Source organism: Oncorhynchus keta, unplaced genomic scaffold (genome assembly GCF_023373465.1).
Source record: "Oncorhynchus keta strain PuntledgeMale-10-30-2019 unplaced genomic scaffold, Oket_V2 Un_contig_7476_pilon_pilon, whole genome shotgun sequence".
Lineage (NCBI taxonomy): Eukaryota > Metazoa > Chordata > Actinopteri > Salmoniformes > Salmonidae > Oncorhynchus > Oncorhynchus keta.
The window spans coordinates 128,316-155,469 of record NW_026289485.1 but is presented as its reverse complement, the minus strand read 5'-3'; the positions used below and the strand labels follow the sequence as shown (position 1 = coordinate 155,469).

General features: G+C 46.5%; 1 protein-coding gene across 1 annotated transcript in view; it reads left to right on the top strand.

Annotated features, from left to right (window-relative positions):
- Positions 1-210: 210 nt before the first annotated feature.
- Positions 211-27,154, top strand: part of LOC127926389 (otolin-1-A-like) — a gene marked incomplete at its 3' end in the record, with an annotated part of 133,335 nt that continues 106,391 nt past the window's right edge. Inside the window, exons 1-3 of the mRNA XM_052511777.1 lie at positions 211-256; positions 4,987-5,016; positions 11,090-11,143. Of these exons, the coding sequence (XP_052367737.1) occupies positions 227-256; positions 4,987-5,016; positions 11,090-11,143 (114 nt within the window). The remainder of the gene's footprint in view (positions 257-4,986; positions 5,017-11,089; positions 11,144-27,154) is intronic.

The following is a 27,154-nucleotide window of genomic DNA, read 5'->3' as shown; positions in this document are numbered from 1 at the left end:
AATAATCTCTGCCAGTATTTACAGTCTAAGAGAATGATTGAATATCAGCAATTCCTTTCCTTTCAAAATGAATCGTCTGAATGTGTATCACTTGACGTTCCGTGTTGTACTAAACGTTGTGTATGATAGGTGCTGAGGAAAGATCCATATAAGAGTCAATAAATTGATGAATGACTAATGAGTTCAACGATAAAAAAACAACAGTTTCTCTCTCCCACAGGGCGATATGGGTCTTCAAGGTCTGCCTGGTCTAAGTGTAAGTATGCAGTCTTTTATGAATCTATACACACACACACACACACACACACACACACACACACACACACACACACACACACACACACACACACACACACACACACACACACACACACACACACACACACACACACACACACACACACACACACACACACAGGGGGATGAGGAGGGGGATGTGGAAGGAGGAGGAATGAGGGGGATGAGGAGAGTGGAAGGAGGGGCATGAGGGGGATGAGGAGAGGGGAAGGAGGGGGATGAGGGGAGTGGAAGGAGGGGCATGAGGAGAAGGGAAGGAGGAGGGATGAGGGGGGATGAGGAGAGGTGAAGGAGGAGGGATGAGGGGGATGAGGAGAGGGGAAGGAGGAGGAATGAGGGGGATGAGGAGAGGGGAAGGAGGAGGTGATGACGGGAAGGAGGAGGAATGAGAGGGGATGAGGAGAGGTGAAGGAGGGGGGATGAGGGGGAATGAGGAGAGGAGGAGGGATGAGGGGGGATGAGGAGAGGAGGAGGGATGAGGAGGGGAGAGAGGGATTTGGAACTACTCAGGTGAACAGTCTCAGTGTCACATTACCATCCACCTCTGTGCTGTCTGGGAGGTCAGGCAAGGAGAGGCTAGACAGGTGTAGATGAGGATGGTTAACCCCCTCTCTCCACACCTCTCCTGGGGCTTGGAGCATGGTGGAGAGCAGGCAGGTAGACCACTGGTCTGGAGCTCTGGGGGGAACGATGGGAAGAGGGTGACAGGTAGCATCCATGGTGGACCTACATGTGTGAGAGAAGTTGAAGACACTCTGTCTCAACTTTGAAGTTTTATTAGTCAAATTTAAAATCACGTATGCCGAATGCAACAGGTGAAATGCTTACTTACAAGCCCTTAACCAACAATGCAGTTTTAAGAAAATGCTTTAAGAAAATATTTACAAAGAAAAAAAGTAATACAATAAAATAACAATAATGAAGCTATATATAGTGGGCACCGGTACTGAGTCAGTGTGCGGGGATACAGGTTAGTCGAGCTCATTTGTACATATAGGTAGGGCTAAAGTGACTATGCATAGATAATAAACAGTGAGTAGCAGCAGTGTACATGTAGGTAGGGCTAAAGTGACTATGCATAGATAATAAACAGTGAGTAGCAGCAGTGTACATGTAGGTAGGGCTAAAGTGACTATGCATAGATAATAAACAGTGAGTAGCAGCAGTGTTAAAACAAAGGGGGATGGGGTGTATCAATGTAAAAAGTCCTGGCGGCCATTTGATGAATTGCTTAGCAGTCTTATGGCTTGGTGGTTGAAGCTGTTAAAGAGCCTCTTGGACCTAGACTTGGTGCTCCGGTACCGCTTGCCGTGTGGTAACAGAGAGAACACTTGGGTGACTGGAGTCTTTTTTTGGGCCTTCCTCTGACACCGCCTAGTATATAGGTGCTGGATGGCAGGAAGCTTGGCCCCCGGTGATGTACTGGGCCGTACGCACTACCCTCTGTAGCGCCTAATGGTTGGATGCCGAGCAGTTACCACACCAGGCGGTGATGCAACCGGTCAGGATGCTCTCGATGGTGCAGCTGTAGAACTTTTTGAGGATCTGGGGACCCATGCCAAATCTTTTCAGTCTCCTAAGGGGGAATAGGTTTTGTCGTGCCCTCTTCACAACTGTCTTGGTGTGTTTGGACCATGTTAGTTTGTTGGTGATGTGGACACCAAGGTAACTCTCGTCCCGCTCCACTACAACCCCTTTGATGTTAATGGAGGCGTGATCGGCCCTCCTTTTCTTGTAGTCCACAATCATCTCATTTCTCTTGCTCACATTGAGGGAGAGTTTGTTGTCCTGGCACCACACTGCCAGGTCTCTGGCCCTCCTGCCTATAGGCTGTCTCATCGTTGTCGGTGAAACAGCCTATAGGCAGGAGGCCTTACCACCACTGTGTCGTTAATGATGGTGTTGGAGTCCGCGTGGCCAAGCTAGACTTGGGTGAACAGGGAGTACAGGAGGGGGCTAAGCACGCACCCAGCTCTCCTCTCTTCTCCTCAGTTCTCCCTCTCTCAACTCTCTCTCCTCAGCTCTCCTCTCTTCTCCTCTGCTCTCCTCTCCTCTCTTCTCCTCAACTCTCTCCTCTCCTCAACTCTCCTCTCCTCTCCTCTCCCCTCAACTCTCCTCTCCTCTCTTCTCCTCTCTTCTCCTCAGCTCTCCTCTCCTCAACTCTCCTCTGCTCTCCTCTCCCTCTCTTCTCCTCTCTTCCCCACTGACTCAGTCTAGGAGTTCCAGACGCCAGTCTCTCCCAGTAGACCCTCAGCGTTTAGTGAATCCCAGTAGAAGCCTCAGCATGCTTCATGCATAGTGCTCCTATAATTGGGCTGGCTGCACTGTCTGCTTGTCCTCTCTAGTTCTGTTAACATGTGCCCAGGGGAGAGGGAGCTTAGTGGGAGCATAGCCTAGAAACTCCTAGAGAGACTGGTAGATTAATATACACACACATGCATGGGTGCACACACACTCACAGAGACGCACAATGCTCACACGCGCACACACAAACAATGCATGAACCCACGCACGTCCACACACACACACTAATACACACAGGGCCTGGCTGGTGGTAATAGGGGAGGTGATGGGTGAAGATTAAGAGTATACTGTGAGTGGTTAGCTAATTATCTGCCCTGCCACGTCTCATTAGCACTGGAGCGAGGCAGAGTGTGTGTGACACCGTCCCTTTCATGTCACCCAAATACTTACCAAACCCCAACCGAAAACTGTCACCGTTGACGAGCTATTTACACTAGCTAATTATACATTAATAAGAGAGGAGTCAGGATAACAGAAATTCTATCCTGGCTATCGAGAACACCATGGTTGGCGTTACCAGGTCTTCTCACAACAGACTTGTAAACAACATTGCAGTGATAGTGGACGTATTATCACTGAACACTTACTGAACACTACTAAACGGTAGTATAGATGAACTAGCCGATATACCCCATTCAGTTTAACCCAAGGTTTCCCTTTACAAGCACTGTGTAGATATGCTATACATTGAGAATGAATTGAGTTAGTAAAGCAGTGCTTTGTGAGATAGAACATTGTGTTTTATAGAGGGGCATCACGGTTCCTAGCTGTCATTCATGTTTACAGCCGCTGTCACAGATACCAAAGGCTTGTCAGCCGTCTTGTTAAACGATAGATTTCTGTCCACCGTTTTAAAGAAGCAATCTGTGATTTCAAAAAAACATTGAAGCCGCCACCCTGCCACAGTTTTGGTAAACGGCTAAGGACTGCCCATCCATGAGATCAACATCAAATCAAATCAAATCAAAATGATAGTTTTAACCATATTCTGAAGCTCAGCAGGGCGAGGCAACCCTGTTCCTGGAGTACACAGGTACTGCAGGGTTTTGTTTTAACTAGGCACCACACCTGACCAACTGAGCAAATTGATCAGTTCAGTGATTGCCTAAATTCAACACACCTGGTCTTCCAGGTCGATTAAATCAAAAACAGGAACTGCCTACCCCTGATGTGCAGTGTTTGTTTACAATTATATAGAAGATTATATTTGGTTTTTGATGGGGTACGACAGTTGAACTAAGCTCATGAAGCATTTGAAGTTGTCATGGGTATATATCACCCGCCAAAAAAGTACAAAAATGGATGTACCAACTACAGATTGCACCTTTAAGCACAGAGACAGGGGCCTGTGAGTGACACATTCTGTACACGTGTCATGTTATGAATGGCTATTTTCTGCAGCTGCTGCTTCCAAGAAAAAGGCCTCAGTGTTTTTGTGAGGATGCCAATTGAAAGGGGACACCACTTATTTGGGATGGATGTGTAAGCTGATAGGTTGATCTGTGGCCCTGAATGTGGACAGTAGTTTGTGAGGACAGACAAATCTGTCTGTCCGTCCGTCCGTCTGACTGTCTCCTGTCTGTCCGTCTGTCCGTCTGTCTGTCTGACTGTCTCTGTCTGTCATCCGTCTGACTGTCTCCTGTCCGTCTGTCCATATGTCTGTCTGTCTGTCTGTCTGACTGTCTCTGTCTGTCTGTCTGTCTGTCATCCGTCTGACTGTCTATCTGTCTGTCCATATGTCTGTCTGTCCTTTTGATTGTCTGTCTGTCTGTTTGTCCGTCTGTCCGTCTGTCTGTCTGACTGTCTCTGTCTGTCATCCGTCTGACTGTCTCCTGTCCGTCTGTCCATATGTCTGTCTGTCCTTTTGATTGTCTGTCTGTCTGTCTGTCTGTCTGTCTGTCTGTCTGTCTGTCTGTCTGTCTGTCTGTCTGTCTGTCTGTCTGTCTGTCTGTCTGTCTGTCTTTCTGACTGTCTGACTGTCTCTGTCTGTCATCCGTCTGACTGTCTCCTGTCCGTCTGTCCATCTGTCTGTCCATATGTCTGTCTGTCCTTTTGATTGTCTGTCTGTCTGCCTGCCTGCCTGCATGTCTGCTCCCCTCCCTTCCACCCACATCACCAGTTGGAGTGTGACTGTGAAAGGCCCTAACCTGGGTTCAAATAGCACTGCTTGGACTCAGTCCCTTCTGACCCACATTCACAGCAGCATTTTTCAAAGAATTGTTAGGAGATTACAAAAACCATAACCTGCCACATTCTGATCAATCCACAAATGCTGTTTTGTTCTTCTGATTTAATTATTTTGTATGGTGTACAATGTGTCTTCAATTAGACTGATATTGTAACTGTCATATTGTAGTTGTCATTGTTTTCTCTTGTTTGTTTCAGGTGGAGAAAGAGGGACTCAAGGGAGATCAGGTATATTCATATTTTACTTGCCATTTCATTGTTTTTATGTGGTACACTGAGTCTGAAGCTCATATCCGTATGTACCAACCAACACATACCTCTCTATGCTGTTTTGACAGGCTGTTAAATAAACCAGACATGAAACCAAACAGCCCTCTCCTCCTGATCCAAATCAATTTGATGAAGTGCACATTTTATTATGTAATTCGTCATGGAACAATGGCCCTGCCTAGGTCAGATTTACAATAGACCCAGGCCTACAGCAGTTTATATGAGGCCTTGTCAAAGGAGGAATGACAACTGCAGGAGTTATGTTGGAGAACTATGGGAGTTCCTAATATTGATGGTGTACGGATGTGTTATCATTGTGAATGACAACTGCAGGAGTTATGTTGGAGAACTATGGGAGTTCCTAATATTGATGGTGTACGGACGTGTGTTATCATTGTGAATGACAACTCTACAGTGTTCGTTGTAATTTAAAATGTTCAAAACATTGTTTGTTTGATTTAAAAAAATATATGTTTTTGGTAACACTTTACTTAAAGCCTGCCGATATAATGCTTCATAACTTGTTATATAAGCATATATGAGTCTTTATATTGTGGCATAATCAAATCAAATCAAATTATATTGGTCACATACACATATTTAGCAGATGTTATTGTGGGTGTAGAGAAATGCTTGTATTCCTAGCTTAAACATTGCAGTAGTGTCTAACAGTGTAGTAGTATCTAACAGTGCAGTAGTATCTAACAGTGCAGTAGTATCTAACAGCACAGTAGTATCTAACAGTGCAGTAGTATCTAACAGTGCAGTAGTATCTAACAGTGCAGTAGTGTCTAACAGTGCAGTAGTATCTAACAGCACAGTAGTATCTAACAGTGCAGTAGTATCTAACAGTGCAGTAGTATCTAACAGTGCAGTAGTATCTAACAGCACAGTAGTATCTAACAGTGCAGTAGTATCTAACAGTGCAGTAGTATCTAACAGTGCAGTAGTATCTAACAGCACAGTAGTATCTAACAGTGCAGTAGTATCTAACAGTGCAGTAGTATCTAACAGTGCAGTAGTGTCTAACAGTGCAGTAGTATCTAACAGTGCAGTAGTATCTAACAGTGCAGTAGTGTCTAACAGTAGTATTTAACAGTGCAGTAGTATCTAACAGTGCAGTAGTATCTAACAGTGCAGTAGTATCTAACAGTGCAGTAGTATCTAACAGTGCAGTAGTATCTAACAGTGCAGTAGTATCTAACAGTGCAGTAGTATCTAACAGTGCAGTAGTATCTAACAGTGCAGTAGTATCTAACAGTGCAGTAGTATCTAACAGTGCAGTAGTATCTAACAGTAGTATCTAACAGTGCAGTAGTATCTAACAGTGCAGTAGTATCTAACAGTGCAGTAGTATCTAACAGTGCAGTAGTATCTAACAGTGCAGTAGTATCTAACAGTGCAGTAGTGTCTAACAGTAGTATTTAACAGTGCAGTAGTATCTAACAGTGCAGTAGTATCTAACAGTGCAGTAGTGTCTAACAGTAGTATTTAACAGTGCAGTAGTATCTAACAGTGCAGTAGTATCTAACAGTGCAGTAGTGTCTAACAGTAGTATTTAACAGTGCAGTAGTGTCTAACAGTAGTATCTAACAGTGCAGTAGTGTCTAAAAGTAGTATTTAACAGTGCAGTAGTATCTAACAGTGCAGTAGTATCTAACAGTGCAGTAGTATCTAACAGTGCAGTAGTATCTAACAGTGCAGTAGTGTCTAACAGTAGTATCTAACAGTGCAGTAGTATCTAACAGTGCAGTACTATCTAACAGTGCAGTAGTATATTACAGTGCAGTAGTATCTAACAGTGCAGTAGTATCTAACAGTGTAGTAATATCTAACAGTGCAGTAGTATCTAACAGTGCAGTAGTATCTAACAGTGCAGTAGTATCTAACAGTGCAGTACTATCTAACAGTGCAGTAGTATATTACAGTGCAGTAGTATCTAACAGTGCAGTAGTATCTAACAGTGTAGTAGTATCTAACAGTGCAGTAATATCTAACAGTGCAGTAGTATATAACAGTGCAGTAGTATCTAACAGTAGTATCTAACAGTGTAGTAATATCTAACAGTGCAGTAGTATATAACAGTGCAGTAGTATCTAACAGTAGTATCTAACAGTGCAGTAGTATCTAACAGTAGTATCTAACAGTGCAGTAATATCTAACAGTGCAGTAGTATCTAACAGTAGTATCTAACAGTGCAGTAGTATCTAACAGTAGTATCTAACAGTGCAGTAGTATCTAACAGTAGTATCTAACAGTGCAGTAGTATCTAACAGTGCAGTAGTATCTAAGAGTAGTATCTAACAGTGCAGTAATATCTAAGAGTAGTATCTAACAGTGCAGTAATATCTAAGAGTAGTATCTAACAGTGCAGTAGTATCTAACAGCACAGTAGTATCTAACAGTGCAGTAGTATCTAACAGTGCAGTAGTATCTAACAGCACAGTAGTATCTAACAGTGCAGTAGTATCTAACAGTGCAGTAGTATCTAACAGTGCAGTAGTATCTAACAGTGCAGTAGTATCTAACAGTGCATTAGTATCTAACAGTAGTATCTAACAGTGCAGTAGTATCTAACAGTGCAGTAGTATCTAAGAGTAGTATCTAACAGTGCAGTAGTATCTAACAGTAGTATCTAACAGTGCAGTAGTATCTAACAGTGCAGTAGTATCTAAGAGTAGTATCTAACAGTGCAGTAATATCTAACAGTGCAGTAGTATCTAACAGTAGTATCTAACAGTGCAGTAGTATCTAACAGTAGTATCTAACAGTGCAGTAGTATCTAACAGTAATATCTAACAGTGCAGTAGTATCTAACATTTCACAACAATACACAGAAATCTGAAAGTAAAAGAATGGAATTAAGAAATATATCAATCTTAGGACAAGCAATGTTGGAGTGGCATTGACTAAAATACAGTAGAATAGAATACAGTATATAGATATGACTAGTGTTCCATTATTAAAGTGGCCAGTGTTCCATTATTAAAGTGGCCAGTGATTCCATGTCTATGTATACATGTCAGCAGCCTCTGCAGGGTTGAGTAACCGGGTGGAAGCCGGCTAGTGGTGGCTGTTGAACAGTCTGATGGCCTTGGGATTGAAGCTGTTATTCAGTCTCTCGGTCCCAGCTTTGATGCACCTGTACTGACCTCTACTTCTCGATGATAGTGGGGTCAACAGGCCGTTACTCGGGTGGTTGATGTCCTTGATTATCTTTTTGGCCTTCCTGTGACATCGGGTGCTGTAGGTGTCCTGGAGGGCAGGCAGTATGATCCCAGTGATGCGTTGGGCAGACTGCACCACCCTCTGGAGAGCGCTGCGGTTGCGGGAGGTGCAGTTGCCGTACCAGGCGGTGATACAGCCTGACAGGATGCTCTCAATTGTGCATCTGTAAAAGTTTGTGAGGGTTTTAGGGGCCAAGACAAGGTTGAAGAGACACTGTTGCACCTTCTTCACCACGCTGTCTGAGTGGGTAGACCATTTCAGTGTCTGTGATGTGTCCTCCGAGGAACTTGAAGCTTTCCACCTTCTCCACTGCGGTCACATCAATGTGGATAGAGACTTGCTCCCTTTGCTGTTTTCTGAAGTCCACCATCAGCTCCTTTGTTTTGTTGACGTTGAGGGAGAGGTTGTTTTCCTGACACCACACTCCGAGGGCCCTCACCTCCACCCTGTAGGCTGTCTTGTTATTGTGGTAATCAGGCCTACTACTGTTGTGTCATCTGCAAACTTGATGATTGAGTTGGAGGTGTCTTACACCTATGTACCTGTCTTAAACCTGTCTTACACCTATGTTACCAGTCTTACACCTGTCTTACACCTATGTTACCAGTCTTACACCTATGTAACCAGTCTTACACCTATATAACCAGTCTTACACCTATATAACCAGTCTTACACCTATGTTACCAGTCTTACACCTATGTTACCAGTCTTACACCTATGTTACCAGTCTTACACCTATATAACCAGTCTTACACCTATATAACCAGTCTTACACCTATGTAACCAGTCTTACACCTATATAACCAGTCTTACACCTATGTTACCAGTCTTACACCTATATAACCAGTCTTACACCTATATAACCAGTCTTACACCTATGTAACCAGTCTTACACCTATATAACCAGTCTTACACCTATGTTACCAGTCTTACACCTATATAACCAGTCTTACACCTATATAACCAGTCTTACACCTATATAACCAGTCTTACACCTATATAACCAGTCTTACACCTATATAACCAGTCTTACACCTATGTTACCAGTCTTACACCTATATAACCAGTCTTACACCTATGTAACCAGTCTTACACCTATATAACCAGTCTTACACCTGTCTTACACCTATATAACCAGTCTTACACCTATGTAACCAGTCTTACACCTATATAACCAGTCTTACACCTATGTTAACCAGTCTTACACCTATGTTACCAGTCTTACACCTATATAACCAGTCTTACACCTGTCTTACACCTATATAACCAGTCTTACACCTATATAACCAGTCTTACACCTATGTAACCAGTCTTACACCTATGTTACCAGTCTTACACCTATATAACCAGTCTTACACCTATATAACCAGTCTTACACCTATGTTACCAGTCTTACACCTATATAACCAGTCTTACACCTATATAACCAGTCTTACACCTATGTTACCAGTCTTACACCTATGTTACCAGTCTTACACCTATGTTACCAGTCTTACACCTATATAACCAGTCTTACACCTATATAACCAGTCTTACACCTATGTAACCAGTCTTACACCTATGTAGCCAGTCTTACACCTATGTTACCAGTCTTACACCTATATAACCAGTCTTACACCTATATAACCAGTTGTACACCTGTGTTACCAGTCTTACACCTATATAACCAGTCTTACACCTATATAACCAGTCTTACACCTATATAACCAGTCTTACACCTATATAACCAGTCTTACACCTATGTTACCAGTCTTACACCTATATAACCAGTCTTACACCTATATAACCAGTCTTACACCTATATAACCAGTCTTACACCTATATAACCAGTCTTACACCTATATAACCAGTCTTACACCTATGTAACCAGTCTTACACCTATATAACCAGTCTTACACCTATATAACCAGTCTTACACCTATATAACCAGTCTTACACCTATGTTTTGCATCTGACAGGGTCCACCAGGCCTAACTGGAGATATGGTACGCCCAGCGCCAGCAATTAAACTTGAATGAAATCAAATCTAGGTATTTTCATACAGCAATTAAGCCAACTAGGCAGCCAGTGGTCTTTGTGCTGCACAGGAGGTTGGTGGCATCTTAGTTGGGGAGAACAGGCTAGTGGTAATGACTGGAGCGGAATCAGTGGAATGGTATCAAATACATCAAACACATGGATTCCAGGTGGTTGATGCCATTCCATTTGCTCTGTTCCAGCCATTATTATGAACCGTCCTCCTGTCAGCAGCATCCACTGGTGTGCTGAGAACATGTGGATCTAACATCTGTCTCCATAGCAGCTTTATAAGCATCAAGCTGTTAACCCATAGCCTGATCCAGGATCTGTTTGTACTGCCTTTCTTACTCATATTGTCATTGACAACCGGTCTGGGATGAGGCCATGAGTTTACATCTGTCTCCACAGAAACAAGCTGGATACACACTCATTCCAACACTGAATGCCATCCAACCGGCCTATCTATGAGTCCATTGCTGTCCTTGTCGAGCCAATCTTCCTTTGGCATGGCAATGAGTAGGAAGGCATTGGTATGATAGCACAAACAGATCTGGCACCAGGCTAGCATCCAGCCCCTCTCTCTCTCTTATACAGAAGCGACATTCACATTCAACAAATAGCAGAATATCAATGGCGTGTCAAACAGAGGAATGCTAGGCTATGTGTCCAGTTTACTGGTGCTATGAGAGGCCTAGACCGTGAAGCTTGGGTAACGCAACACCCATAGCCTGGCCATACACAAATGACAGCCCTGCTCTGATACCCTTCTGTCTTCTGTCCCTAGGGATCCCCTGGGTTGCCAGGTCAGAAGGGGGCTCTAGGCAAAGAGGGAAAAAGGGTGAGTAAACGCCACGCACACAATCACACACAGGCACTGCTACTCTTTGTGTGGCCTTGGCTGGGCCTTTCTCCTGCTTCTGGACCCCTTCCCCTAGGGACTGCCTGACAACAGCTGAGGACAGCGTGTGGAGTGGATGTAGGGGCCTGAGTTGGCCTGGGTGGGCTTGGTAGGGTCGAGCCCTGGGTGAATGCTAATAGTTGGACTAGGTTTAATAAATGTCTCTGAGAGGTCAACATGACTGGCAGCACACGTGGCCAGTCCCAGCAGGCAGCTGTCCTAAGCAGTGTTATGTTTCCTATAAAGGGCCATACAGGGTTAAAAGAACAATGGCTGTGACTGTACAAATAAGAACATTCCAGTTGTACCCAGTTGGCCCACTTGGATTTCACCTCTTGCTACAGTCGAGCAGTCTTAGAGCTCTCACCAATTCCTAGAGGTACTGCAGTGGTCATTTAGCAGAGGCTCTTATCCAGAGCGACTTACAGTAGTGATTGTATACATCTTTTTACATTCAACTTAGCCTTGATTAAACTACAACATGCATGTTATGTTGCAGTGATCCTGTGATGCTTCAGATGCAGGATCTTCATTTGATTGTTGAGTGTTGAGATTGTGCCGTTATGTTGGTTTTCAAACGTAAGTGGTGTAAGTATAGTCTATTCACTTTAGAAGCCAATCCAAAAGATGACTTGTTAGAGGCCTGATTGGTCTCTCACTTTTTCTCCATCCCTAGCAAACACAGCTGGTTAATCAACTTGCATTCTAAACTGAAGATCATGATTAGGTGATTTTATTTATTTTATTTATTTCACCTTTATTTAACCAGGTAGGCTAGTTGAGAACAAGTTCTCATTTACAAATGCGACCTGGCCAAGATAAAGCATAGCAGTTCGACAGATACGACAACACAGTTACACATGGAATAAACAAACATACAGCCAATGATACAGTAGAAAAAAGTCTATATACAGTGTGTGCAAATGTGGTAAGATAAGGGAGGTAAGGCAATAAATATGCCATGGTGGCGATGTAATTACAATATACCAATAAACACTGGAGTGATTGATGTGCAGAAGATGAATGTGCAAGTAGAGATACTAAGATACTGGGGTGCAAAGGAGCAAAGGAGCAAGATAAATAAATAAATACAGTATGGGGATGAGGTAGTTGGATGGGCTATTTACAGATGAGCTATGTACAGGTGCAGTGATCTGTAAGCTGCTCTGACAGCTGGTGCTTAAAGTTAGTGAGGGAGATAGAAGCCTCCAGTTTCAGTGATTTTTGCAGTTCGTTCCAGTCATTGGCAGCAGACAACTGGAAGAAAGGCGGCCAAATGAGGAATAGGCTTTGTGGGTGACCAGTGAGATATACCTGCTGTAGCGCGTGCTACGGGTGGGTGCTGCTATGGTGACCAGTGAGCTGAGATAAGGCGGGGCTTTACCTAGCAGAGACTTGTAAATGACCTGAAGCCAGTGTGTCCGGTGACAAGTATGAAGCGAGGGCCAGCCAATGAGAGTGTACAGGTCGCAATGGTGGGTAGGATGTGGAGCTTTGGTGACAAAACGGATGGCACTGTGATAGACTGCATCCAATTTGTTGAGTAGAGTGTTGGAGGCTATTTTGTTAATGACATCGCTGAAGTCGAGGATCTGTAGGCTGGTCAGTTTTACAAGGGTATGTTTGGCAGCATGATTGAAGGATGCTTTGTTGCGACATAGGAAGCCGATTCTAGATTTAATTTTGGATTGGAGATGCTTAATTAATGTGAGTCTGGAAGGAGATTTTACAGTCTAACCAGACACCTAGGCATTTGTAGTTGTCCACATATTCTAAGTCAGAGCCGTCCAGAGTAGTGATGCTGGACGGGTGAGCAGGTGCGGGCAGCGATCAGTTGAAGAGCATGCATTTAGTTTTACTTGCATTTAAGAGCAGTTAGAGGCAACGGAAGGAGAGTTGTATGGCATTGAAGCTCGTCTGGAGGTTAGTTAACACAGTGTCCAAAGAAGGGCCAGAAGTATACATAATGGTGTCGTCAGCGTAGAGGTGGATGAGAGAATCACCAGCAGCAAGAGCGACATCATTGAGGTATACAGAGAAGAGAGTCTGCCTGAGAATTGAACCCTGTGGCACCCCAATAGAGATTGCCAGAGGTCCAGACATCAGGCCCTCCGATTTGACACTGAACTCTGTCTGAGAAGTAGCTAGTGAACCTGGCAAGGCAGTCTGCCGATAAGAATGTGGTGATTGACAGGGTCGAAAGCCTTGGCCAGGTCGATGAAGATGGCTGCACAGTAATGTCTCTTATCGATGGTGGTTATGATAAAATTTAGGACCTCGAGTGTGGCTGAGGTGCACCCATGACCGGCTCTGAAACCAGATTGCATAGCCGGAGAAGTTATGGTGGGATTCGAAATGGTTGGTAATCTGTTTGTTAACTTGGCTTTCGAAGACCTTAGAAAGGCAGGGTAGGATAGATATACTGTAGGTCTGTAGCAGTTTGGTTCTAGAGTGTCTCCCCTTTGAAGATGGGGATGATCGCGGCAGCTTTCCAATCTTTGGGAATCTCAGACGATACGAAAGAGAAGTTGAACAGGCTAGTAATAAGGGTTGCAACAATTTTGACAGATAATTTTAGAAAGAGAGGGTCCAGATTGTCTAGCCCGGCTGATTACTGGAGTCAGGTGTGTTTGCTGGGGCTGGGGCAAAACTGTGACACCAATCAGGCCCTCGAGGACTGGAATTGGCCACCTTGTGTTAGAGGAATGTGATTGTTGTTCCCAACCTCGAGGGCCTGATTGGTGTCACAGTTTTGCCCCAGCCCCAGCAAACACAACTGACTCCAGTAATCAGCCGGCCTAGACAATCTGGACCCTCTCTTTCTAAAATTATCTGTCAAAATTGTTGCAACCCCTGTTACTAGCCTGTTCAACCTCTCTTTCATGTAGAAGATAAACGTCATAACATAAACCACCACTCAGCCCTCAATAAATCTTCTGGAACAGCCCAATGTCCATAACTGAGCCAGTATCGTCATCTGTGAAGAAATAATCATTGACTGCCGTAATCGGTGTCCTTGTTTGTAATAGTTTGTTATGACGTCAGAGCCAGACTCTCAGAGGGCAGGGGGAGCCTCGTATGACCATATTACACACTTACTACACACTTATTACACATATTACACACTCCATCTGTCATTGATGACTCAGTCAGGCGTCATAACAAACTATGACTCAGTCAGACGTCATAACAAACTATGACTCAGTCAGACTTCATAACAAACTATTACAAACAAGGACACCGATTATGGCAGTCAATTATTATTTCATCACAGACGCTACTGGCTCAGTTAAGGACATTGGGCTACAGAAGATTTATTGAGGGCTGAGTGGTGGTTTATGTAGAAGTAGTGATTTATTCAGAAGTGGGCCAAGTAAGTCTGCCTTCCGGATTAGTCGATGCTGCGAAACGATACTCTTCGAGACATCTGGGCCCGTATTCACAAAGAGGCTCAGAGTCAGAGTACAGATCTAGGATCAGGTCTCCTCTGTCAATATAACCATATTCATTACGATCTGAAAGGGAAACTGATCCTATATCAGCACTTCTACACTAAGGGGCTTTGCGAATTTGGGCCATGGGCAACAATAGCATTTCCCTAGTAGGCTAGTTACAATACTATAAACAGTTTATATCTATACACTGAGTGTACAAAACATTAAGAACACCTGCTCTTTCCATGACATAGACTGACCAGGTGAATCCAGGTGAAAGACATGATCCCTTATTGATGTCACTTGTTAAATCCACTTCAATCAGTTTAGATGAAGGGGAGGAGACAGGTTAAAGAAGAATTTTAAGCCTTGAGACAATTGAGACATAGATTGTAGGTTGAATGGGCAAGACAAAATATTTAAGTTATTTTGAACGGGGTATGGTAGTAGGTGCCAGGCACACCAGTTTGGGTCAAGAACTGCAACGCTGCTGGGTTATTTACGCTCAACAGTTTCCTGTGTGTATCAAGAATGGTCCTCCACCCAAAGGACATCCAGCTAACTTGACACAACTGTGGGAAGCATTGGAGTCAACATGGGGCAGCATCCTTGTGGAAAGCTTTCAACACCTTTCCATGACCCAACGAATTGAGGCTGTTCTGAGAGCAAAAGGGGAGAGTGGGGGGGGGGTCCTTAATAAGGAAGGTATTCTTAAAGTTTGGTACACTGTGTATATCAACAGTTTAGTGCTATTCCTGAACTTTTCCGTAGCTCTCACTGACACTGCATGAACTAACAGTGAATCACATTCTCAATGCAAGAATTCCTGGACAGAAAAAGAGAATTGAAATCGGAAGTTAGTTAGAGCTGATGGCTGGTGCTACTGTTTATATCCTCACACCAGAAGTGGAACGTTGCAACATAGCGTATCTGACCTCGGAGGCAACTGAATCGTTCAGTGTCAAAGGTCACAATTATAGTGTGACCTCTATGAGAACTTGAACATAATGTCCCATTTCTACCCAATCATAACCCCTTTAATTGGTTTCAGTCTGTGTTTGGAGTCCAATTGGAGTCCAATCAGCATGTTGTAATGTTTCCTTGCTGGGTTTGGACCACTGTTCATTAAAAGCAGTGAGCCCCATAAGGGAATAAAGTAGCATTTAAACTAATGGCTTATTGAGTGTGGAACATGCCTGGGTTCAAATATGATTTGTTTTCTTTCTTTTTTGCTACACTTCATTTGAGCTCGCCTGGCGTGATGTGTCTAGTGGAATAAGCAAAAACCCTGTCAACTGGCACTCCAGTCAGGCTCATTCAAATGCTTTTTGTTGTTGTTGTTGAAAGAACTCAAATACTAATTGAACCCAGGTCAGGTGTGGAAGGGTATCTCCTTCAGTAGTAATGTGTTAGTGGGGTAGAGTCGTTACACTAAGCCAGTCGGCCATTTGAATCAGTGTCAAAAAATGTTGTTCTGTTGAAGACACACACAACCTCTCTATTAATACCCAGGATGGGTCCCGAATGGAGTCCTGTTCCCTGCTGTATGTAGGACACTACTTCTGACCAGAGCCCTATGGGGTAGTGCACTACTTCTGACCAGAGCCCTATGAGGTAGTGCACTACTTCTGACCAGAGCCCTATGAGGTAGTGCACTACTTCTGACCAGAGCCCTATGAGGTAGTGCACTACTTCTGACCAGAGCCCTATGAGGTAGTGCACTACTTCTGACCAGAGCCCTATGAGGTAGTGCACTACTTCTGACCAGAGCCCTATGAGGTAGTGCACTACTTCTGAACAGAGGTAGTGCACTACTTCTGACCAGAGCCCTATGAGGTAGTGCACTACTTCTGACCAGAGCCCTATGGGGTAGTGCACTACTTCTGACCAGAGCCCTATGAGGTAGTGCACTACTTCTGACCAGAGCCCTATGAGGTAGTGCACTACTTCTGACCAGAGCCCTATGAGGTAGTGCACTACTTCTGACCAGAGCCCTATGAGGTAGTGCACTACTTCTGACCAGAGCCCTATGAGGTAGTGCACTACTTCTGACCAGAGCCCTATGAGGTAGTGCACTACTTCTGACCAGAGCCCTATGAGGTAGTGCACTACTTCTGACCAGAGCCCTATGAGGTAGTGCACTACTTCTGACCAGAGCCCTATGGGGTAGTGCACTACTTCTGAATAGTACAAAGAGTTCCATTTGGGCCGCAGAATCTGTCTTTGATGGCTGCTGGCCTGCATGGCTTCCTGGTTACTATGAATGTGGTTAAATTTCAACTCAAGGGTGCACCAATCAGCTTTAGGGGGTTAAAGCTCTGAGCCTGTCACAGGTAGCCCAGGGAAGTTGTTGATCAACCTTGGAAGCCTGTGGTTTAAGGAAGGGAAAGAAGACTTATTATTGGGGTCGGTCTCTCTCACTCTCTCTCACTCTCTCACTCTCTCTCACTCTCTCTCTTTCTTTCTCTCTCTCTCTCTCTCTCTCTCTCTCTCTCTCTCTCTCTCTCTCTCTCTCAATTCAATTCAATTCAAGGGCTTTATTGGCATGGGAAACATGTGTTAACATTGCCAAAGCAAGTATAGACAACATTGAATATATAAAGTGAAAAACAACAAAAATTAACAGTAAACATTACACATACAACAGTTTCAAAACAGTAAAGACATTACAAATGTCATATTATATATATACATACAAATAATTAAAGGACACAAGATAAAATAAATAAGCATAAATATGGGTTGTATTTACAATGGTGTTTGTTCTTCACTGTCCCTTTTCTCGTGGCAACAGGTCACAAATCTTGCTGCTGTGATGGCACACTGTGGAATTTCACCCAGTAGATATGGGAGTTTTTCAAAATTGGATATGTTTTCGAATTCTTTGTGGATCTGTGTGATCTGGGGGAAATATGTCTCTCTAATATCTCTCTCTCTCCAACTGTGCTCTCACTGTCTCTCTCTCACTGTCTCTCCAGAAGGCCAGTTGATATCTCTCACCCAATTAACAACCCTCGCCCAACATTACACATTAGTTTTACGCCTTGTGAGTTTCCAGACCTGGGTTCAAATACTACTGAAAATCATTTAAAATACTTTCACTGTGCTTGACTGAGTTAGCCAATGCGCAATGCAACCAGTAGAATAGTCCCACATTTGCACGTCTGGCACTTCAGGGAGGGTAACGCTCGACAGTATTTGAACGATTTCAAATAGTATTTGAACCCAGGTCTGCCTTTCACACCTCCTGGGTTTCCACTTGGTAAGGTGGCCTCAGCTGCCAAGGAATCTCCTGACTTCACTGTCTCTCTCACACTCAGGACCTTTACGGAGGACACGGAAGTATCAAGCTTCCTATCAAGGTATTGGATTAGACATTTGATTTGGGGTATAAGCTGTCGTCCAACCCAGCCCCTCTCACACTGTCTGCTTCTGTTCAGTTGAAGAAAAACAACCGATCAGGCCCCTACCGTACGTCTCCCTTTAGAGAGACGTAGTGGGCGTTGGAACAGGTGGGAACAGGTGGGAACAGGGGAACAGGGAAACAGGGAAACAGGGGAACAGGGAAACAGGGAAACAGGGAAACAGGGAAACAGGGGAACAGGTGGGAACAGGTGAACAGGGGAACAGGGGAACAGGGGGGAACAGGGGAACAGGGGAACAGGGGAACATGGAAACAGGGAAACAGGGAAACAGGGAAAGAGGGAAACAGGGCAACAGGGGAACAGGGGAACAGGTGGGAACAGGGGAACAGGGAAACAGGGAAACAGGGAAACAGGGAAACAGGGGAACAGGGGAACAGGGAAACAGGGAAACAGGGAACAGGTGGGAACAGGGGAACAGGGGAACAGGGGAACAGGTGGGAACAGGGGAACAGGGGAACAGGTGGGAACAGGGGAACAGGTGGGAACAGGGGAACAGGTGGGAACAGGGGAACAGGGGAACAGGTGAACAGGGGAACAGGTGGGAACAGGGGAACAGGTGGGAACAGGGGAACAGGGGAACAGGTGGGAACAGGGGAACAGGGGAACAGGTGGGAACAGGGGAACAGGGGAACAGGTGGGAACAGGGGAACAGGGAAACAGGTGGGAACAGGTGGGAACAGGGAAACAGGGAAACAGGGAAACAGGGGAACAGGTAAACAGGGAAACAGGGAAACAGGGGAACAGGTGGGAACAGGGGAACAGGGGAACAGGGGGAACAGGTGGGAACAGGGGAACAGGTGGGAACAGGGGAACAGGTGGGAACAGGGGAACAGGTGGGAACAGGGGAACAGGGGAACAGGTGGGAACAGGGGAACAGGGGAACAGGTGGGAACAGGGGAACAGGTGAACAGGGGAACAGGTGGGAACAGGGGAACAGGTGGGAACAGGGGAACAGGTGGGAACAGGGGAACAGGTGGGAACAGGGGGAACAGGTGGGAACAGGGGAACAGGTGGGAACAGGGGAACAGGTGGGAACAGGGGAACAGGTGGGAACAGGGGAACAGGTGGGAACAGGGGAACAGGTGGGAACAGGGGAACAGGGGAACAGGTGGGAACAGGGGAACAGGGGAACAGGTGGGAACAGGGGAACAGGTGAACAGGGGAACAGGGGAACAGGTGGGAACAGGGGAACAGGTGGGAACAGGTGGGAACAGGGGAACAGGGGAACAGGTGGGAACAGGGAAACAGGGGAACAGGTGGGAACAGGGGAACAGGGGAACAGGAGCAGAGAAGGAAAGGGTGTATTTGAATCATTTCTGGTCAAAGACGTATTCATGGACCTTTATTTATACAGGCTACTCTCATTGAGACAAATCTCTTTTACAGGGGAGACCTGTTCATATATATATAAAATGGGTGGTTCGAGCCCTGAATGCTGATTGGCTGACAGCCGTGGTATATCAGACCGTAGACCGCGGATATGACATAACATGCTCTAATTACGTGGGTGACCAGTTTATAATAGCAATAAGGCATGGGGGGGTGGTACATGGCCAAAATACCACTGCTAAGGGACGTGGTATATTGCCTAAGACTATCCCTTAGCCGTGGTATATTGGCCATATACCACACCCCCTCATGCCTTATTGCTTAAATATAGCACAGGAGGATGTCAAGTCAGTATAATTCGGTCCTTCACTGTCCTCCATGTGACTCCATAATAAATCACAACACAGTTCTATATCTCTGCTTGATCACATGACTTTAATGGTTGACCTTAACAACACGTCAGGATGGCAGGATGTACACTGTCATACAGTATGCAGGGAAAATGACAAACGCTTTGGAGTTGGACTTTGTAGTCATTAAGGTGGTGGTGGTGGTGGTGGTGGTGGTGGTGGTGGTGGTGGTGGTGGTGGTGGTGGTGGTGGTGGTGGTGTGTGTGTGTGTGTGTGTGTGTGTGTGTGTGTGTGTGTGTGTGTGTGTGTGTGTGTGTGTGTGTGTGTGTGTGTGTGTGTGTGTGTGTGTGTGTGTGTGTGTGTGTGTGTGTGTGTGTGTGTGTGTGTGTGTGTGTGTGTGTTTTCAATATAAAGCCTTGCGTCTGCATCACACCATGGTGGAGGGTAGCACCATTAATAGTCATGTGACTTGCTTGCCATCCATTATGCATACAGTAGCACTGACATAGAATGGCAGTCTAGGGCTGTGTCACAAATGACTCTCTATTACCTATATAGTGCACTACTTTTGACCAGAGGCCTATGCGCACCCTGTGGGCTTTGTTTAAAGCAGTGTTGCGAATAGGGGTGCCATTTGGGACGCAACTTCTGACAGCAACTTCTGCAGGAGATCAAAAGGGAAGAGGAAGGGTACCTGTTAAAAAGGATTTCTCTCCTTGCCGCTGGCAACACAGTCAAACATGAATCAGAAGCTCCTGTGATGATGTGCTAAGCTTCATGTGGTCATTGTAGGTTGGCTGTGTCCCACACTGGACCAGAGAGGAACAGGAACTAGGGGAGCGGTGGTGTAGGGATTTGGGGGTTTTACACTGTAAAGCTGCTCGGCATTGGCAGCATATGGACATCAGGCTGTGTCCCAAATGGCTATTCCCTAAATAGTGCACTATGTTTCTGTATAGCACTATGCACCCTGGTAATAAATAGTGCGTTACAAATGGAATAGTGTGACATTTGGGTCTGTTATAAGACAGAGAGAAGTCTGGACTGAGTACTTTGACAGGAGCATGTTGAAGGGAATGAGACGTGAGGATTTGGGATTTGACCGTGTGAAGCTTGTTGGCGTTGGCAGCATCTGGGCATTAGTGTCTGTGATAAGACTGAACCGATGACTGAGTAACTGAATAACTTCCCTGTTAGGGCAATACATCTGGACTCATCTTCTGAGCTATCAACAGAATCACAGTGTTGCTCTCCTTCCTCCCTTCACTACTAACTAGCTCAACTACAACGCTGGTACAATGGGCTCCTGAGTGGCACAGCGGTCTGAGGCACTGAATCTCAGTGCTAGAGGCATCACTACAGACACCCTGGTTCGAATCCAGGCTGTGTCACAACCTGTGATTGGGAGTCCCATAGGGCGGCGACACAATTGGCCCAGCTCACATCACACAGGAACACACCTCTCACATCACACAGGAGCACACCTCTCACATCACACAGGAACACACCTCTCACATCACACAGGAACACACCTCTCACATCACACAGGAACACACCTCTCACATCACACAGGAACACACCTCTCACATCACACAGGAACTCACATCACACAGGAGCACACCTCTCACATCCCACAGGAGCACACCTCTCACATCACACAGGAGCACACCTCTCATCACACAGGAACACACCTCTCACATCACACAGGAACACACCTCTCACATCACACAGGAGCACACCTCTCACATCACACAGGAACACACCTCTCACATCACACAGGAACACACCTCTCACATCACACAGGAACACACCTCTCACATCACACAGGAGCACACCTCTCACATCACACAGCAACACACCTCTCACATCACACAGGAGCACACCTCTCACATCACACAGGAACACACTGCTCACATCACACAGGAGCACACTGCTCACATCACACAGGAACACACCTCTCACATCACACAGGAACACACCTCTCACATCACACAGGAACACACCTCTCACATCACACAGGAACACACCTCTCACATCACACAGGAGTACACCTCACACATCACACAGGAACACACCTCTCACATCACACAGGAACACACCTCTCACATCACACAGGAGCACACCTCTCACATCACACAGGAACACACCTCTCACATCACACAGGAACACACCTCTCACATCACACAGGAGCACACCTCTCACATCACACAGGAACACACCTCTCACATCACGCAGGAACACACCTCTCACATCACGCAGGAACACACCTCTCACATCACACAGGAGCACACCTCACACATCACACAGGAACACACCTCTCACATCACACAGGAACACACCTCTCACATCACACAGGAGCACACCTCTCACATCACACAGGAGCACACTGCTCACATCACACAGGAGCACACCTCTCACATCAGCACACACAGGAGCACACCTCTCACATCACACAGGAGCACACCTCTCACATCACACAGGAACACACCTCTCACATCACACAGGAGCACACCTCTCACATCCCACAGGAGCACACCTCTCACATCACACAGGAGCACACCTCTCACATCACACAGGAACACACTGCTCACATCACACAGGAGAACACCTCACACATCACACAGGAACACACCTCTCACATCACACAGGAGCACACCTCTCACATCACACAGGAACACACCTCTCACATCACACAAGAACACACCTCTCACATCACACAGGAACACACCTCTCACATCACGCAGGAACACACCTCTCACATCACACAGGAACACACCTCTCACATCACACAGGAACACACCTCTCACATCACACAGGAACACACCTCTCACATCACACAGGAACACACCTCTCATCACACAGGAACACACCTCTCACATCACGCAGGAACACACCTCTCACATCACGCAGGAACACACCTCTCACATCACACAGGAGCACACCTCTCACATCACGCAGGAACACACCTCTCACATCACACAGGAGCACACCTTTCACATCACACAGGAACACACCTCTCACATCACACAGGAACACACCTCTCACATCACACAGGAACACACCTCTCACATCACACAGGAGCACACCTCTCACATCACACAGGAACACACCTCTCACATCACACAGGAACACACCTCTCACATCACACAGGAACACACCTCTCACATCACACAGCAACACACCTCTCACATCACACAGGAGCACACCTCTCACATCACACAGGAACACACTGCTCACATCACACAGGAGCACACCTCTCACATCACACAGGAACACACTGCTCACATCACACAGGAGAACACCTCTCACATCACACAGGAACACACCTCTCACATCACACAGGAGCACACCTCTCACATCACACAGGAGCACACCTCTCACATCACACAGGAACACACCTCTCACATCACGCAGGAACACACCTCTCACATCACGCAGGAACACACCTCTCACATCACACAGGAGCACACCTCTCACATCACGCAGGAACACACCTCTCACATCACACAGGAACACACCTCTCACATCACACAGGAGCACACCTTTCACATCACACAGGAACACACCTCTCACATCACACAGGAACACACCTCTCACATCACACAGGAACACACCTCTCACATCACGCAGGAACACACCTCTCACATCACACAGGAGCACACCTCACACATCACACAGGAACACACCTCTCACATCACACAGGAACACACCTCTCACATCACACAGGAGCACACCTCTCACATCACACAGGAGCACACTGCTCACATCACACAGGAGCACACCTCTCACATCACACAGGAGCACACCTCTCACATCACACAGGAGCACACCTCTCACATCACACAGGAGCACACCTCTCACATCACACAGGAGCACACTGCTCACATCACACAGGAGCACACCTCTCACATCACACAGGAGCACACCTCTCACATCACACAGGAGCACACCTCTCACATCACACAGGAACACACCTCTCACATCACACAGGAGAACACCTCACACATCACACAGGAACACACCTCTCACATCACACAGTTACACACCTCTCACATCACACAGGAGCACACCTCTCACATCACACAGGAACACACCTCTCACATCACACAGGAGCACACCTCTCACATCACACAGGAACACACCTCTCACATCACACAGGAACACACCTCTCACATCACACAGGAACACACCTCTCACATCACACAGGAACACACCTCTCACATCACACAGGAACACACCTCTCACATCACACAGGAACACACCTCTCACATCACACAGGAACACACCTCTCACATCACACAGGAACACACCTCTCACATCACACAGGAACACACCTCTCACATCACACAGGAACACACCTCTCACATCACGCAGGAACACACCTCTCACATCACGCAGGAACACACCTCTCACATCACACAGGAGCACACCTCTCACATCACGCAGGAACACACCTCTCACATCACACAGGAACACACCTCTCACATCACACAGGAGCACACCTTTCACATCACACAGGAACACACCTCTCACATCACACAGGAACACACCTCTCACATCACACAGGAACACACCTCTCACATCACACAGGAGCACACCTCTCACATCACACAGGAGCACACCTCTCACATCACACAGGAACACACCTCTCACATCACACAGGAGCACACCTCTCACATCACACAGGAACACACCTCTCACATCACACAGGAGCACACCTCTCACATCACACAGGAACACACTGCTCACATCACACAGGAGCACACCTCTCACATCACACAGGAACACACTGCTCACATCACACAGGAGAACACCTCTCACATCACACAGGAACACACCTCTCACATCACACAGGAACACACCTCTCATCACATCACACAGGAACACACCTCTCACATCACACAGGAACACACCCTCTCACATCACACAGGAACACACCTCACACATCACACAGGATCACACCTCTCACATCACACAGGAACACACCTCTCACATCACACAGGAACACACCTCTCACATCACACAGGAACACACCTCTCACATCACACAGGAACACACCTCTCACATCACACAGGAACACACAGGAGCACACCTCTCACATCACACAGGAACACACCTCTCACATCACACAGGAGCACACAGGAGCACACCTCTCACATCACACAGGAACACACCTCTCACATCACACAGGAACACACCTCTCACATCACACAGGAACACACCTCTCACATCACACAGGAGCACACCTCTCACATCACACAGGAACACACCTCTCACATCACACAGGAACACACCTCTCACATCACACAGGAACACACCTCTCACATCACACAGGAGCACACCTCACACATCACACAGGAACACACCTCTCACATCACACAGGAACACACCTCTCACATCACACAGGAGCACACCTCTCACATCACACAGGAACACACCTCTCACATCACACAGGAACACACCTCTCACATCACACAGGAGCACACCTCTCACATCACACAGGAACACACCTCTCACATCACACAGGAACACACCTCTCACATCACACAGGAGCACACAGGAGCACACCTCTCACATCACACAGGAACACACCTCTCACATCACACAGGAGCACACAGCTCACATCACACAGGAGCACACAGGAGCACACCTCTCACATCACACAGGAGCACACCTCTCACATCACACAGGAACACACCTCTCACATCACACAGGAACACACCTCTCACATCACACAGGAGCACACCTCTCACATCACACAGGAACACACCTCTCACATCACACAGTTACACACCTCTCACATCACACAGGAACACACCTCTCACATCACACAGGAACACACCTCTCACATCACACAGGAACACACATCACACAGGAGCACACCTCTCACATCACACAGGAGCACACCTCTCACATCACACAGGAACACACCTCTCACATCACACAGGAACACACCTCTCACATCACACAGGAACACACCTCTCACATCACACAGGAACACACCTCTCACATCACACAGGAACACACCTCTCACATCACACAGGAACACACCTCTCACATCACACAGGAACACACCTCTCACATCACACAGGAGCACACCGCTCACATCACACAGGAACACACCTCTCACATCACACAGGAGCACACTGCTCACATCACACAGGAACACACCTCTCACATCACACAGGAACACACCTCTCACATCACACAGGAACACACCTCTCACATCACACAGGAACACACCTCTCACATCACACAGGAACACACCTCTCACATCACACAGGAACACACCTCTCACATCACACAGGAGCACACCTCTCACATCACACAGGAACACACCTCTCACATCACACAGGAACACACCTCTCACATCACACAGGAGCACACAGGAGCACACCTCTCACATCACACAGGAGCACACCTCTCACATCACACAGGAACACACCTCTCACATCACACAGGAGCACACAGGAGCACACCTCTCACATCACACAGGAACACACTGCTCACATCACACAGGAACACACCTCTCACATCACACAGGAACACACCTCTCACATCACACAGGAGCACACCTCTCACATCACACAGGAACACACCTCTCACATCACACAGTTACACACCTCTCACATCACACAGGAACACACCTCTCACATCACACAGGAACACACCTCTCACATCACACAGGAACACACATCACACAGGAGCACACCTCTCACATCACACAGGAGCACACCTCTCACATCACACAGGAACACACCTCTCACATCACACAGGAACACACCTCTCACATCACACAGGAACACACCTCTCACATCACACAGGAACACACCTCTCACATCACACAGGAACACACCTCTCACATCACACAGGAACACACCTCTCACATCACACAGGAACACACCTCTCACATCACACAGGAGCACACCTCTCACATCACACAGGAACACACCTCTCACATCACACAGGAACACACTGCTCACATCACACAGGAACACACCTCTCACATCACACAGGAACACACTGCTCACATCACACAGGAACACACCTCTCACATCACACAGGAACACACCTCTCACATCACACAGGAACACACCTCTCACATCACACAGGAACACACCTCTCACATCACACAGGAACACACCTCTCACATCACACAGGAACACACCTCTCACATCACACAGGAGCACACCTCTCACATCACACAGGAACACACCTCTCACATCACACAGGAGCACACCTCTCACATCACACAGGAGCACACCTCTCACATCACACAGGAACACACCTCTCACATCACACAGGAACACACCTCTCACATCACACAGGAACACACCTCTCACATCACACAGGAGCACACCTCTCACATCACACAGGAGCACACCTCTCACATCACACAGGAGCACACCTCTC